The following is a 15,919-nucleotide window of genomic DNA, read 5'->3' as shown; positions in this document are numbered from 1 at the left end:
ACACACCCACACCCAATGAACAAGCAATTATCATTTAAACAGTGAACAAAATTCTGACACTATGTACGGCATATTGAACACGGGTATTAATATATCAAGATGGGTAACCAAGAACTAACTGGGATGGGAACATTGAGACATGGAGGGGAAAGACACTGCGAAAGCATACTAGGATGGCAGAAAACAGAGATATATGGAAAATGTTGCAATCAACCTCCAAACCGGGAGGAGATACCTTGATAGTAATATATATATATATGCACGAATCGTAACACAATGATATATACCCTGAAGATGATATCCAATTTAAAACGTTGGATGGAATGGTAAACTAGTTCCTAGTTTCGTCTGAACAATACTTAGCTATCAGGCTGATTCTTACAATAATGTAACAATGTAAATATCCATTGACCCTTTTTACAAAAAAGGGCGAGGATTAATGCATATTAGAGTAATTACCATCATGTTGGTATCGTCTTAAACGGGTACTTCTACTTCATATATATTTTATTTTCATTTACTCTTTTGAATTAAAAATTTGGAAATCAACTCTGTGGGGAGTCATATTAAGGATCACTTCCTTTCTGGAGTGGAAATCTATGCTAAACATGGAATCCACTCTAAAAAGAGTGATTCGTCCACTACTTTAGAGTGAATTCAACTATACTTTTAAAGGGAAGTGATCCATAATAATGATGACACCTCGAAGAGTAAAATTTTCACTCCTCTACATTCAATATTGGTCAACTGACCAATCTCTCAAACTATTTTCTTTGCTCGAGTATCAAAAGAAATATTCTCCATAGGAGAGTGTAATATAGGATGACTATCATCGATGAGAAGCACGTTCATTGGTGCAAGTTATCAGCAGGTACATCCATTCAAAAAGAAGTGACCATATTTTTAATTCAATTGTTTCAATCTTTGGTCCTATATTTTGTTTTGTTAAGGTACACCCCCTCCCCTTCCTCATCCCCTCTTCTCTTTACTGCATCATGATTAGGTGCGCTTGAGGTCAAAGGTCTTTCAATAGGGTATCCTCACAGGTCCTTGGTAGCGTAGAGAGGATCGGAAATGATGCTTTCATGCAGGTCGATGAAGAGAGGGATGTAAGTCAAGAAGTCCAGGAAGTCTACTGTTCCTTTGCCTTCTCGGGTAAACTTCTCCATCACCTGAGAACAATGATTACACCAATAGAGAGGAATTTTATCAAACAATTATTCACTTTAGACTTCCACTTGACCTATTCCTACATTGTTTCAGATATCTTTTTAGAAAGGTACAGGTAAATGATATTCTATAAGTTAAACAATTGACGTTTCTTTGAGATTTCGAGGCTGTAATCCTCCTCATGATAAACTGTGTCATGGTGTTGTACTACATCTATGCATCAGTTTTAAAAAAGGAAACATCTGGCTATATTTTATTTATTTATTTATTTATTCGGTTTAAAACATCAACACGTAAAGTTCAGGACTCATAATGGTTGATTTACAATGAAATTGAATAGTGTAAACAAAATTGAACCAAAATATGAAATTTGATTTCCACACTTACCAGGTCGGCATGCTCCCTTCGAAGGCCTCCTGCCTCTAGCTCTACCTGCAAGTTCCTGACGGGGACTTCCCCGGGGAAGCCGTGCTCGTCCTCGTCCTCCAGCAGATAGAAGAGCTCCTTGGCTCGATCCATCTTCACATCCAGGGCCTCGAAGTTGATCTTGTTGATGAGTTTCTTTATAAAAGGGCTATAAAGATGATAAGGAAGGAGGCAATGTTAGGATTTTTTAAGAATACCCGCATAAAATTACGCAAAATGTCTTGCATATTTAAAACATGCCAGTCGTCCTTATGTCTTATTTTGGACTCAAACAAGTGAAATAAATTCATGAAAATGCGTGATTTGTTTCTTTTTAAGAATGAGTGTTTCTGAATTGTCTTTCATTTAGTGATAAACTTTTGATACTTGCATAAAACAGGTGTTCAACTTGATATCAATACTATCACTAAAAAGCACAAAAGGGCTTTTTGTGCTTGCAAATCACATGTCATACCACCTCATGCCACGTGTGTATACTAGACGAAGAAAAAAAATTAAAGTGCGCGGAGGTGGAACATGGGGGGAATAATTAATATTGTGTTAAAAATGGTTGAAATATAACGTAAACGGTAAATACGATTATGTTTTTTAAAAAAGAAATGAGAAGGGACGAGTAATAAACATTAAAGAAAGACAAAAACGAGAGTTGAAATTTTCGAAGTAGTGGGGAAAAAAAGGGGGGGGGGGAATCGTTCTTTAAAATTAGAATGACCAGAAAATAATCGAGAAAAAAAAACAGAAGATAAAATAAAACTTAACTTACTCCAGTTTTGATATTTTCTCAGACAAGGCTGCAACAATGGTGAAGAGCTTGAAATCGATCCGACGCCGCTGAGGTAAATCAAGAACCTAAAACATAACACAAATTAATCAATTCTTAACAATTTTAAGCAGAAATAAAAGGGTTTTTTTTTTGTTTAAACAAAGTTTTAACTCGTTACGGAAGTCTCCCTGCCTGCACATATGACATAGCTCTATGCAGTCTTCTAGTTGGACCCCATAAGCTACATTTCATCTCTTTCATAAACATATTTGGTTGCCGTTTCCAACGGTCATTGTTATATACTATACGCTATATTGTAAAAAGAATTCACTTTAAAACTGATCAGGTCATTTACGCTATTGTAAAGGTCACAGAATTATAACCGAAGAATTGGGAATAAATATGTACCCGTAGTAGGATTATTTAAATGTAATACTCACATGATACACATATTGACATTCTTTTTCTGATATCAAGTGGCTGTTGACTTTTTGCAGTAAACCTTCCATGTTCGTCGTCTCGATTTCGTATGGCTGTTGGAAAGAAAAATTGAAAATATGAAAGGAAAAGAAAAAGTGTGAAAGTAGTTTTTATACAGGGTATTTCGCAAAATATTGTTTCTCTTGAACCTGTGGCATTTACTGGAAATAATGTGAATATCCTATTTGCAATCCCTCATGATAGATGATGTCATGCAGTGATTAGTATACCTCTCTTACGCTTCATTAAGTATCCTACCCTAAGATGTGAAATTTTATCCGAAATTTTATTTTCATAACTCAGCATTCTTATGATATTATCTCTATCAAACATTGCAAAACAGTAACAATCTTTCGTTTTAGGCAGGTCAGGGAGCAGAATCTTAAAAAATGACAAATAATGATAATAATTCATGATGGACAAAAAGGAGAGCATACGTTAAAGAGAAAAGAAGTGTGCGAAAGAGAGAGACTGAAAAAGACACGATGAAAGAGATCACACAAGTTATGTGTGTGATCTCTTTCATCGTGTGTGGGTGTGCGTGGGTGCGCGTGACTGTGCAACAGGTGGAAGCGAGACGAGAGACGATATATATATATATATATATATATATGTGATATTGGACAGGATGAAAAATAACGTGTGTGAGAGAAAAACGGATTAAACGAGAGCTTTGTTTATATTATTATATATAACAGAGAGAATGTGACTGAAGATGAAATAGAGAGCAAGAAGAGAGACTCAGGGAATAATTAAAAGGGGAGAGAGAGGGGAGAAAGAGTTTGTTCCTACCTCTTCTTGGTTCATCATATTAAAGAGAGTACTTTGTTTCCTTCTAAACTCTGGTTTAGATGCCATCCGTTCAGATGATTCGTTCTCTTTCATCTTCGTCTCCAGTTCTTCCAACATCTTCGTCTCACCTGCGCAGCAAAAGAACAAAAGTCAAAGTCAAACGCGGCAAAGAACTTTGCAACACCTCAAAGGGCAAGCATTTTAAAAGCTAAATTAAATCAATGTTACATCTGCTTTCGTATTGTTATGTTTTTAATTGTCCTTTGACTCCAGAAGATTGGTTGAGATATAGCTAATGACCATTGCCCCCCACCCCCTCGGTCACTATTCATTTGAAGTTTATTACATGACCTATCGTCCATCGTGCAACGAAAAAATATTTGTGGAGGAAGTTTAAATAAACGTTAACAAGTTAAACATAATCAAAAACTTTTGAAAGCGTGCAATTATATTTGTTGTCAACTTAATGAGTGGATAGTACTGGAAAGAGTCATTCTAGAGTACTCTCGTAGGCTGACTTCATTGTGATTATCTGTTCTTTCACTCGCGTAATGCTCAGATTTTCTAGAATCATATAGCGAAAATGTTTTTGATAACTTAGGATATTGTGTTGTATTACTGTATAGGATACTAAACGCGGCATGTTTTACCACCAATCAGAATTTAGCAGTTACTTGACTTTCCTATTAATAGCCAATTTAAAACAGTGTTTCTGATTGGCTGATAGTATCCTACCTTCTCGTTCTTTGATTTGTTTGTTCGCTGCTTCCAATCTCTCCTCTGTGATCTGTTTGCTGACTGAGAGTCGGCAAACCTCGGCATCAGTCTCGGCCTGTCAAAATAACCATCATCATTCAATTTGTAAAATTGAAAAAGAAAATATTGCAATTGCACAACTGAACTTCAAGAAGTATTCGTCTTGCAATAAATATTCCTCTTCCAATAAATATTCCTAATCTTAACTTCAGAAATGCTTAGAATGCATTAGTAAGTGATGTTAAACAAGTTTTTAGTATCTATCAACAGTTATGAACTGCATACTCCTCACTGTTCGTAATCACAGAGAGCCAACAGACGCACGTGGGTGTATCTCTCATGGAAGTTTTCTCTTTTTCTTCCTCCTTCTACTACTTCTCCTCATTATTGTTTCCTTCTTCTTCTCCTTATCCTCCTTTATTTTTATTTTTTATTCTTCTTTGTCCCTTTTCTCCTTGTTCTCCTCCTTCTTCTTCTTTTTTTTTATCTTCTTCTTCTTCTTCTTCTTCTTCTTCTTCTTCTTGTTTTTCTTCTTCTCCTTCTCCTTCTTCCTCTTCTTCTTCTTCTTCATCTTCTTCTTCTTCTTCTTCTTGTTTTTCTTCTTCTTCTCCTTCCTCTCCTTCTTCTTCTTCTTCTTCATCATCTTCTTCTTCTTCTTCTTCTTCTTCTTCTTCTTCATCTTCTTCTTCTTCTTCTTCTTCTTCTTCTTCTTCTTCTTCTTCTTCTTCTTCTTCTTCTTCTTCTTCTTCTTCTTCTTCTTCTTCAAAGGGGCAATTCGTCATATTTTCCCTTACCATAGCGACCTGTTTGTCCGTCATTCGGCTCAGAACCCACTGGTCGGTCCCATTTTTCAGGACAGGAAACTTGAAACCGCCGGTTGTAGGCGGTTCTGACGGCTTTGATGACGACGATGACGATGGTGGCGATGATGTGTCTGCTTCGCCAATTATCACGCTCTTTGGTTCCGATGTCTTGGAGTCTGTAAGAAAATAAAAGTTAATTTAGCCTTGATTTATAAAAGACTGACCAAACTGTCAATTTCGGATTAGTTTTCAACCTTCCAGCAAATAGGCTGAAGCGTCAAATGTTCCAGTTAAGTAAGCAAAAATAAGTAAAAATGAGCAAAAGGAACGAGAAGCTAAAGAACGTCACTGTGCCTTTATTCTAAAGTATTTCTTCGACATAAAGCATTCTTGACGTTCAGGTTGAAGCATAGAACCTATGATGTGAAATATATTTCAAGCAAACGTAACGATCACTGTTACTGCTTATTTTGTGCCGGGGAACTACATTCATTCCTAAACATCACAACCAATAAATAGCTCTCCCTTTTGTCATACCTTTGTCTTTCTTCTTCTTCTTCGACTTCTTGTCCTTCTTCTTCTTTGCCTCAGCTGCTGCTGCTGCATCCGGGTCCCAATCGAAACGGAATATCTCGAGAAACTCGGTTCGTGCGATGTTTGCGATCGCCTTATCACGAGAAGCTGTAACAAAATCGTTAAAAAAGGTCAATTAATACTTCAAAAATTATGACAAGAACTAAACAAGACTAAAAGTACTGCTTACTTTCAGTCAGTATGAGCTCTAGGGTTAAGACCATGGTGGAAATTCTGCCAAATCGATAACGACCCACCCCACCCCCACCCCACCTCAATAATTTCCATTTACAATTCCTATTTCAAAGATCTAAAATATTTGAACAAATTTAATGAGTAGGTGAGGAAACAAAACACTACGTTTTGCTATCGTCCTGTGTACATCAATAAAACATCTACATTGGTGAAGCTTTTTTCGTCTAGGTTGACTGATCTTACTTTCTAACTGGGCAACTTTCTCCTTCAAACTGGATACTTTTTGCCCTTGCCTCTCCAACAAAAAGCGGCTCTTGTCCAGTTTTTCTTCTACGTCAAACTAAAAAAAAGAAAGAAAAAACAGAAATAAGAATGGTGAGTCGATAATTGAACTGAAATGATATTAAATGGTTACCATTTTTTTTTTAAGACTGAACTGAAACCTATGAGATTCAATATGAAGTCAATACAAATCCTTAAACAGAGTCAAGCAAAGAAGTTGACGGAATGTTATATACGAGCTCTATTTGAAAGATTTGTTCAGCTTGTTTTGTTGGTTCTAAATGTTTTGTAATGAAACCATTGGTAATGATAGACAAAATATTTGGTATCCTGCCTGATACCTCTTTTTCTTGTTTATGAACCTATACAAGATTGCAGGTGATAAAATTACTATTGAAAATGTACCTGCGGGAAATAATAACAGCGTTCTGAACTGGTGAAAACATAGCTGTTAATTAAGGCACCCGGTCGATGTAAATGATAATCAGAAACAAATATTTAAAAATATGATCAATTACAAACAGTAATATAATTAAGTCCACGTACTTTGTCCTGAATTCCATATGATGCAATCTTCGCCCGCAACATTCTCTCCGGGTTGTCGCTGGAGGCGCTGTCCGCTCTGCCGCTATCAACGTCGGAATCTTTCCCACCGCCTTTACCGCCATCATTCTCGGCATCGTCCGCCGATAGCTTCATCGGACTGACATAATCGTCTTCATTGACCTCCATGGGCGTGTTTTTAAAGGTGGCATTGAACTCTTCTAAGTCACTTTTGAACTCGAGATTGACCTCACTTGACCTCACTATTGCACTTCCGTATCCGGATGATTGTTCTGTCATTATCGACCCCGTCTCGGATTGATCATCGACATCGTGGTCACCGACTGCCTTGTTCGTCGTCGTCGTCGTGTTCATCCACTGTCGTAACGTACGGTCTTCGACGTTGACCCCTGTACTTCGGAGATGGGTGTTGAAGATCCGCTGGTAATGGGGCACCCGTTCTTTGCTGAAGGGGTAGTAAACATAATAGCACTTCAAAATTATGCACAAATATTTGTCTACATTTTTCTATTCATCTGAACTCGTTAAAGGCAACTCAAATTTGATTCTTTAGATTTAACACTAATTCTAAAGATCATGATGACCTAGTGGATAAATTCCATTAAATAAAACTTGTCTTCAGAGTTCTATCATAACAAAGTACTGAAGCATAAATCAATGAGGTGTATAAATCAGTTCAGAAACGTATACTATAATTGCACTTGAGTTGTTGATGCCAACGTTTAGAATAAAAGAGAAACATTTCGATGCAGATGTAAGACAAAAGAAAAAAATTCTCCCATTACAACTAACAAATCTATTTAGGTTTCTATCTTTCCAAAAAGTTGTAAGCTTGCTAAAGAATTAAATTGCATTAATCTGTTCCCTAAACATTTTTTTCTGTTTCAATTATCAGATGCTCTCTGCTGGTTTCATTTAAAAAACACTCGACAATGAATATCAATTAAACATAGATAAGAGTGATGTTCAGAACAACAACAACAGTGATACTTACTGGACGATGCAGTACTTGGCAAGATAGTCGAGCGGATCTCTGACGGCTGGGTCTGGGCTGCTAGGTGGATTGCCGCTCGCCTCAACCTTCCGCCATTTTTTCTTCTTAGGTCTGCAAATGTACATAAGGAAATAGTGAGTTGGACTGATTTAAAGTGTATCATCACTACTATAAGCATGATAAGTGATACAATCAAATCGAATCCGGGAATTTATAGAGCGGCAATATCTTGTTCCCTTATGGTGAGACTTGAAACTTACTGCATATTTATGCTCTTCATGATTCACCTGCGAAACAACAATAGTGGCTAGTTTTAAGCACATATACTCACATTCATGTTATGTATTATATGACCAATAGTCTGAAATATTTTCTCCTGGCGATAAGGTTCTTTTTAATGTATCATCGTGTATAATGTGACCTTAACTCCTTTAGAAAAAGAGATAAGAGATAAGAATCCAAATGCCAAACTATTGTCGTGATTTTGTTAGTTGCTTCTAAAACTATGATAAAATATATTCCTTGTGATTAGTTAATTATGATTATATATTCGTCTTCAAAGCCGTTTTGAATTAATGCTGTTTATCATAATAATACAGCATATCATACAGTCAAAAATTAGACCGACATGCATAACAACAGCACGGTTTGGCACTTGCGAATAGATGATGCTAGGACTAAGTCCATATTTTTCGTTATATTTTTGTTACTTGTGTGACGATGAATCTATTTTCTTCACTTGAATCAACTAACTGAAATTACAAAGAATAACGTAATTTAGATGAATTCATCACCAATAAAATATTCAACATAAAAAATTACTAATAAAAGCATGAAAATTACTTGTATTCGGGTCGCCTCCTCCACATAATGGCCTCTGGTTGCTGGGGCACCGGCATGGGTTGTTTCCGTGGCTCGGGAACGGGTTCTTCGGGTGGTTTCGGGGCTGGTACGGGAACGGCGATTTCGGGAAGCGGCGGGAATTGTGCTTCTACTTTGCGAGCTACCGGGAACATGGGCACTTCGATATCCGTAAGCCTCGGACCTGTGTCCGGCAATACCCACTCGTCTGATGGCGGTGGCTGGTTCGATAAAAGAGTTGATAGTAATTTAGTCTGGAATTTTCTTCCATACATTCAATAATTTCTGAAACAATTTTGTTTTATCAGATTTTATTTTCCCAAGTTCGTAACTCATCCAAAATATATAAACAAATACAATAACGATTTTTGGCAGTTCAAAATGAAATGAATCTTAAAGCCTTTCCTTCCGAACCAGAGTGAATTTTTGAATGGAAAGATGATCTTAAGTCATTTTTCGTTTTAAGATTTTGGAGAAAAAAGATCTTACAATGTTTCAGAGCAAATAGCCGCTCTATATTTGTGTTATGGTGAACATAATTATCTTATATTAATGTATACAGTATTTTTTATAAATCATTCCAAGCGCATCAAAAGGTGAAGCTTACAAACAAATTGAGTTGAACAATATGATTATTAAAAATCTTTGTGAACGTTTTTCGAGGTTGCAAACAAAACATGACAGCGAGAAGGGTGATGAATAAAGGATAGCTTACCCTGACTGGCATAGGCGCGGCCACTCCGAGGGGTTTACTCTCTTTTCTCACCCTCTTTGGAACTTTGGCTCGTCGGGTCTTCTTCGGGGGATTGACCTTCGCTTTAGGCTCTGAAGAAGAAAAAATTAAAAAACTCATAACAGTTGTACTGACTGAAGTTTATACCACTGCCTAATCAAAAGTGGCTGTGAACACCTTCCTTTTTCTTCTCATTTCAGCCGAAACTTTGTAATTCTTATATCCCTTTCATACATCGAGACCGAAACAAATAGACAGACGCCAGCGAGAACATCAAAAAATTGCCTTGAATGGCCCAGATGGTTTGGAATCGGAGTGGAGTCGGTTTGGATGTAAGGCTTGGCTACTATTGTTTAACTTTATACCTCAGGAACCCCAGGGTTTGTGACCACCACTGACTTGACTACACATTCGCATATTCACGATGGCAATCCAGTGATTTTATGCACTTATTGGGCTACTAAAACTGCATGTAAAATAACAAAAGGGAGCCTTTAGCAGCTGAATGAGATTTGTAGAAGCCCTAACAAAGCTTTTTTGATTTAATACCACCTCCGGGAATCCATACAACTCTACTTCGATTTCTGAAAGAATATCTGTTCGTTCACATCCTTCATTAAACATCGAAGCCACTAAGGACTAAATTACTATATCATGGTTGTAATATCATGTAGAGACTCATCGTAATTACCTAACGTTAAGTCAACCTACATAACGAATAAATTGAACATAAGTAAGAAGAAAAAAACGCCCCTTTGTCTTAGTGCTTTCTTTCATTAGATCCCTTTGATTCCCAGTTCATGCTCGCTCTGCCGTGTCCTTCTACTATCAAAAGAAAGAGTGCTTCCTGTAACCATGGAAACATGGGATCTTCTGGTGGATAAGCTCGCTTGAGCTAAAGCCAATCCGATTTGTTTTCTACCAAAGGTTTTTGATGCTCTACTTGAAATATATATCCTCTCTTTCTCTCTCTCTCTCTCTCTCTCTCTCTCTCTCTCTATCCCTCTCTCTCTCTCTCTCTCTCTCTCTCTCTCTCTCTCTCTATCCTCTCTCTCTCTCTCTTTATTTGTTTTGTTTGGGGGTTGACGGCTTTGTTTGAATAACTTAGCACTTCTGGGGGGTGTTTCACAAAGATTTTAAGTCGAACTTAACTCTAAGTTGGACTTAAACATTATGGAGAGCCATATGTAGCCTTAAAGTAAAATATATTCAAAAGCAAAAAATTAAGTATTTTAGACTTTTCATAAATTCCACATCGAGAACATGAAATCTCCTTGATGATAGAAAATATGAATGATTTGAATCAACATTTTATGCCTTTTAAAATACCTTTTACAAAATATTTTCAAAGATGCTAACGGCATTCCATAATTGTTAAGTCCAACTTAAAGATAAGTTCAACTTAGGATCTTTGTGAAACACCCCCCAGATTTGCTATACTCAATATCTTCACAGCTAATAAGAATTATGTCAATAAGAAATTATATTTACTGATCACCTTCACTGCATTTCAGAACTTCTCTTTTTAACCCCATGCTCGATTTACCGATATATAAAACATAATTTGTACCTACACTATATGTTCAAAAGAGTAATAGCTTTCCAAGTTCTTGGCCCATTGAATGCTTTATGATTTTAAAATAGTCATATTTCATAACTTATCTAAAGCAAATTCGTTATTTGGATCATCTTTAAAAGTGTTTTTACGAGTACTTTACACATAATTATCATTATTTAACTATTTACGAATCTAGCTACAATATGCATATCAGTTCTATATAAATGCCAGAGATAGTTCATCTACACATAGATATATTTTCCTAAGAGATAAAAACAAGTATGTACCTTTGTCTTTGGATTGAAGGGAGAGAGGTTTAACTTGTTCCGGTTCAGAGGCAGGAATAGCTTTCTGTGTGGGTTCAACGGGTGGATCAGGAATAGGTGGTGGGAGGGGGTCTTGTTTCGGTGGAGGTGCTGGATCTTTTTCTGTAGAAACAATATAATAATCATGGATGATATATAGTTAGATAAACCTTTATTCTTGTTCGTGCTTTTCTGTTAGAAGCAGTTTTTAAGAAAATTGTGTCCAGTGATTGGACCACTCCATTTGACATTATTTGTATTTAGTTGGAATGCCGAATGCACACTGAAACAAACAAAAAACAACGAGATGCTTGTCAGATATTTTCTTTATCAGCCACATGGGCGTGAAGGGAATATCGTTGAAAAGACTGACTTCGTCCAATTATAAAGAATTACATTAGAAAAACAGCAGTCAAATATAACCAGCAACATAAACAGAGATAAATGTATTGGATGTTTTATCAAACCGCAGGTGTATCTGTCAGGTACTGACAATCCTGGCATTCAAATGCAGCAGTGATTTGCAGGAAAAATGGTGCATTATGATTATATTTACCTGGTGACTTATACGGTATAATGGGTATCTTGACATATTCCTTCCTTGATTTTTCTGAAAAGAAGGAAAGATATTGACGATAATATGGTTTAAAGAATAAAATAGCATGTGAACTGACAGTGACATATGCCTATATATAGCTTGAAGATCATTTGCCCTAACCCCCTCCTCCCAGCCCCCCCCCCCCCCAACGAAAAACAGGTTGAGGAGAAAAGAATAGACATGGGGAATGATTACGTCCTTTTACACATCCTTTTCAGCTTCATTGCAATGCTCCATAGCATTATAATTCATCTTGCATGCATCTTCAATGACTGGCGCTAAAATGGTATATTTGGACAGTTTAAAGCCTGGCTGCTCTATTTTGGCCATGAGGTATTAGACCTCCATGCGTGGTCCCTGACAGGTGGTTATCTCATCAAATCCACTCTTAATTAATATGAGAAAATGTGATCATGGGGGACCAACGGGTACCGCTTAGGCATTTCTTTGCTATATAGAGGGCGCAAGTAGCTACAAGTAGTGCAGTACCGCGTTTAATGCAAACTTTAATGAAATCATAATTTATCACCTTCTAGCAATTTTTTTAAATCACAAATTTATCTTCTTTCAAATGATTAAATTGTTATTTTGCTGAATTCAACTCCATTATGCACAAAAATATTAGTTTAGTTTAGTAATATTAGCTATTGTCACACGCTAGGTTAATACACTGAATATACAAGGGATCCTGAGTAAACAAAGGCTTGATGAAAGTATTATGAAATGTATATTTAAACAAATTAAGGAACATCTGTGAATTAAATCTTATCTACTTAAGGAATTACACAAGAAAAGGCAAAGCAGAGAAGAAATCTCAAATAGTATTAACCATCATCTTACCAAATATTGTACAATTAGGAGTTTGAAAATTAGTTTCCCTTTTGCAATAATGATTAGGCCTTAACTGTTTCGCTTTCGACAAAAAAGTTAAGCCAATCAAAATTCATCAGTAATTTTACTGAGCATTGAAAATTGTCATCTAAAATGGGTACGAAATGCATATACTGCACAGTTATTAATTCATCATTAAAGCTACGGTCACAAAGGTTCATAAGAATATCCCTGTTTTTCCATTGTCTGAAAATCGTTCGTACGGCTTGAGCTGTATGATAAAAATGCTTTACTCCACTAGCAATACTGTATTGTCTCTACACATTCACGGGAATGATTTTATTATTTACTTACAATCATAACCAACCTCCTTTAAATATTTTTTTATTAAAACAGCCTGCCACCATGGTTACGTTCAGTATAGGTTAGTTTCCAAACTTGAGTTAATTATACACCATACTCGGCTTACCTTCCTTTTTACTTTTCTTTTTCTGTTTCTGGGGTTTCTTTCTCTCAGGTGGAGGTTTTGTTTCTGAAAGCGTGCGTGAAGTTTCAATCATAAAATACTAATGATTCAAGGATTCAGAACGGCATCTTACATTTTGTACCGCAACAGGTAAAGAATTCTTTAACCACAAGCTCCAGCGAAAATACTGAGCAATGTAGTAAGCAAGAGATTAGACGATGTTTCAAATCATTGACTCCCCCCCCCCCCCCTCCATAAAAGAGATTCTACGATACACTAATATTGCGAAGATCAAAAGATAATTCGAATTTCTTTTAAAGGTAAAGACCAGTTCTGGTCATGTGATTGCATTGTGAAAGAAACGTTGTGAAATCGATCAGAAAGGTTGATCATCTAGCATATAAGTATTGGTGTGTACTGCAATGTTCTGGAATCATTAAAATGATAAGAAATTTGGTAAAGTTACAAGCACTGTAAACAGAAAGATGAGGACTACGCGATATCTATCCAGTCCGGATAGATATGATAATTTAGTCTCCCGGCTAAATTTGCATCATCATGTATTAGTCCAAACATATTCCTTCACATGATTGATAATAATAGCTTCCACTTCATTTTTAGAGAGGGGGGCATTTCCAAAACTAGTCTATACCTTTAAAAATGAGACAATACATGAGACAAAAAAAAGATATATTTCAATGCAACAGATTATCAATACATCTATGATCATACAAATTCTACATAATTTTAACCTAAATTGAAAATCAAGAACAATAGACAGCAACTCAAAGAATGCCTCGTTTAGCATTTTAGAATAATACTCAGTATTTATGAATTTCGGAATTGAAATAAAATGTCAGTACCTTTCTTTGGCTTCGGCGGCGTAGGGTCTTTTGGCGGCGGTTTCGGAGTGGGTTCTTTCAGAGGAGGTGGTGTCGGCTCCTTTGGTGGAGGGGGGCTGGGTTCGCGTGGGGGAGGTGGAGGCGGGGCCACTTTTGGTGGTGGGTTTGAATCCCGTTGAGGTGCTGAAAGAAGAAGTGTCAGTCATATTGATATTTTGACTAAGACTAACCACTTTAAGTGCAATTTTTAACGAAACAAGAACGTAAGAGAGAGTGGAACGTAAAAATATAAATTTTGAAAGTCCTTTTCTAAGCACAAATTATGATTTATTTATTTTTTAGACAAATATACACGGATATCAGTTCTGCCAAAATTTCCATAAGCAAATAGAGAAATAAAACAAATAACTCACCCGCTACTGGTTTCTTTGGAGGCTCTTGTTTCTTACTGCAAAATCAGAACATATAACACGAAATTACTTGTTGCGATCATGTGAATTCATCTATTCAGAAGGGCCCTAATCTCGTATTTCTGAACATAGAATTGAACATCATCTCAGCATACATGTAGATCTCATGCAAACTTTAAACAATGATACAAAATGATCTTAAAGGGAAAGATATAATGGCTTTTTTTCTTCAAATATTTATATAATGTGGGTTCAGTTTTCATGCCATGAGATCAGTATATTATCATTAAAGTTGAATGAACTTCATTTTACTGTTTTCATCATGAAAGTAGTAATCTGTTAATGAGCATTGAGTACATATGCTAGGATATGATTTCCTTGGGTAGTAGCATACACATTGATACAAAAATATAAATGATTAAATATAAGAATGTCGTTATATCCCATATCAAACAATATGACTATATGATTGCAATACATTCAGGATGGCTTTAATAACCTTTACTCCAAGATATGATTCAGTCACAATAAACCTGTCGAACTTGTGAATTTTACTGTTTTATATCAAGAAATGGGTTTGAAATTGAATTAATCAAAATGGTCAAAATACAAAAAACCTCACACTTGCGAGAATAACAATGATCACACGAATATAGGAATGTGATTGTAAGTGCACACTGGACCGGATAAGCAAGATCACGTGATGTGCAACGTTATAAAAATGGGTGAGCTGAGATAGATAACGTGATCAGGTGACTTTATCATGTGACCACACTTTTATTCTTTGTAAACCAGCAGCCCGTCCTTCTATAAAGCGTTAATTGACAGCAAGAAAGCAAAATATTATTTCATTTAGAAGGCATAAACAATTAAGCTCCATTACCAAGCAGTTTTGTGTCAGTATTATCACTTTTCCGTTGCTTGTAATGATTTATTGACAAACTAACAGCTCCCAGCTCCTGCAAAGCACAAATTTTCATGGGATAACAATAATTTGAAGATATTTTACTATTAACAACCGTGGCTACTCTATAGTTGTCCTATCGGTATTAGTCCCAAATTACATTCCGTTTTAAAAATATGGTAAGGTATTGGTTAAGCATTTTCTAGCGGAAGAGATTCCTTGATGATATTTTAAAAAAAACCTGTATATTAGATAATATCTTTAAAGGTATTTTTAAAAGAAAGCATATATTGTGTGTCTCCTGCATTTGTTTTTATCTAGTGGAGGGGACTTTTTTCAAAATGCAAATATTGAGTAACATCATTAAAAAACGCAGTTAGAAAATAACATAATTTGGATATAGAGTATGTGAAATACATTTTGTTTAACAGTGAAATAAACACGTCAAAAGATACCGATGAGGTTATGACAAAATGTGATTACAAAATAATAATAGTGCGGAGGCAAAATGTAGACTTAAAAAAAAGCACGATGATGTTATAATTGTGAATAAATGTTTTATTTTTTCACAGCTACGTGGAAAAAAGAAAACCACATGAGAGGTATTAGATGA

General features: G+C 36.0%; 1 protein-coding gene across 3 annotated transcripts in view; it reads right to left on the bottom strand.

Moving 5' to 3' along the window:
- Nucleotides 1-530: 530 nt before the first annotated feature.
- Nucleotides 531-15,919, bottom strand: part of LOC115918126 (titin-like) — a 35,535-nt gene continuing 20,146 nt past the window's right edge. Inside the window, exons 12-29 of one of the 3 annotated variants that reach the window (XM_030987898.1) lie at nt 14,406-14,440; nt 14,014-14,175; nt 13,154-13,216; nt 11,812-11,865; nt 11,238-11,378; nt 9,375-9,484; nt 8,642-8,880; nt 7,799-7,909; nt 6,787-7,249; nt 6,202-6,298; nt 5,728-5,871; nt 5,182-5,366; nt 4,367-4,463; nt 3,632-3,759; nt 2,800-2,892; nt 2,360-2,445; nt 1,558-1,744; nt 531-1,172 (exon numbers count right to left, since the gene is read on the bottom strand). In XM_030987898.1, the coding sequence (XP_030843758.1) occupies nt 1,041-1,172; nt 1,558-1,744; nt 2,360-2,445; nt 2,800-2,892; nt 3,632-3,759; nt 4,367-4,463; nt 5,182-5,366; nt 5,728-5,871; nt 6,202-6,298; nt 6,787-7,249; nt 7,799-7,909; nt 8,642-8,880; nt 9,375-9,484; nt 11,238-11,378; nt 11,812-11,865; nt 13,154-13,216; nt 14,014-14,175; nt 14,406-14,440 (2,527 nt within the window). In that variant the 3' untranslated portion in view covers nt 531-1,040. The remainder of the gene's footprint in view (nt 1,173-1,557; nt 1,745-2,359; nt 2,446-2,799; nt 2,893-3,631; nt 3,760-4,366; nt 4,464-5,181; nt 5,367-5,727; nt 5,872-6,201; nt 6,299-6,786; nt 7,250-7,798; nt 7,910-8,641; nt 8,881-9,374; nt 9,485-11,237; nt 11,379-11,811; nt 11,866-13,153; nt 13,217-14,013; nt 14,176-14,405; nt 14,441-15,919) is intronic. The other 2 variants (XM_030987911.1, XM_030987905.1) reach the window with 2 other exon arrangements.

The sequence above is a fragment of the Strongylocentrotus purpuratus genome, unplaced genomic scaffold (genome assembly GCF_000002235.5).
Source record: "Strongylocentrotus purpuratus isolate Spur 01 unplaced genomic scaffold, Spur_5.0 spur5_contig_839, whole genome shotgun sequence".
NCBI classification, from domain to species: Eukaryota; Metazoa; Echinodermata; class Echinoidea; order Camarodonta; family Strongylocentrotidae; genus Strongylocentrotus; species Strongylocentrotus purpuratus.
This window is presented reverse-complemented; position numbering and strand designations above follow the sequence as displayed.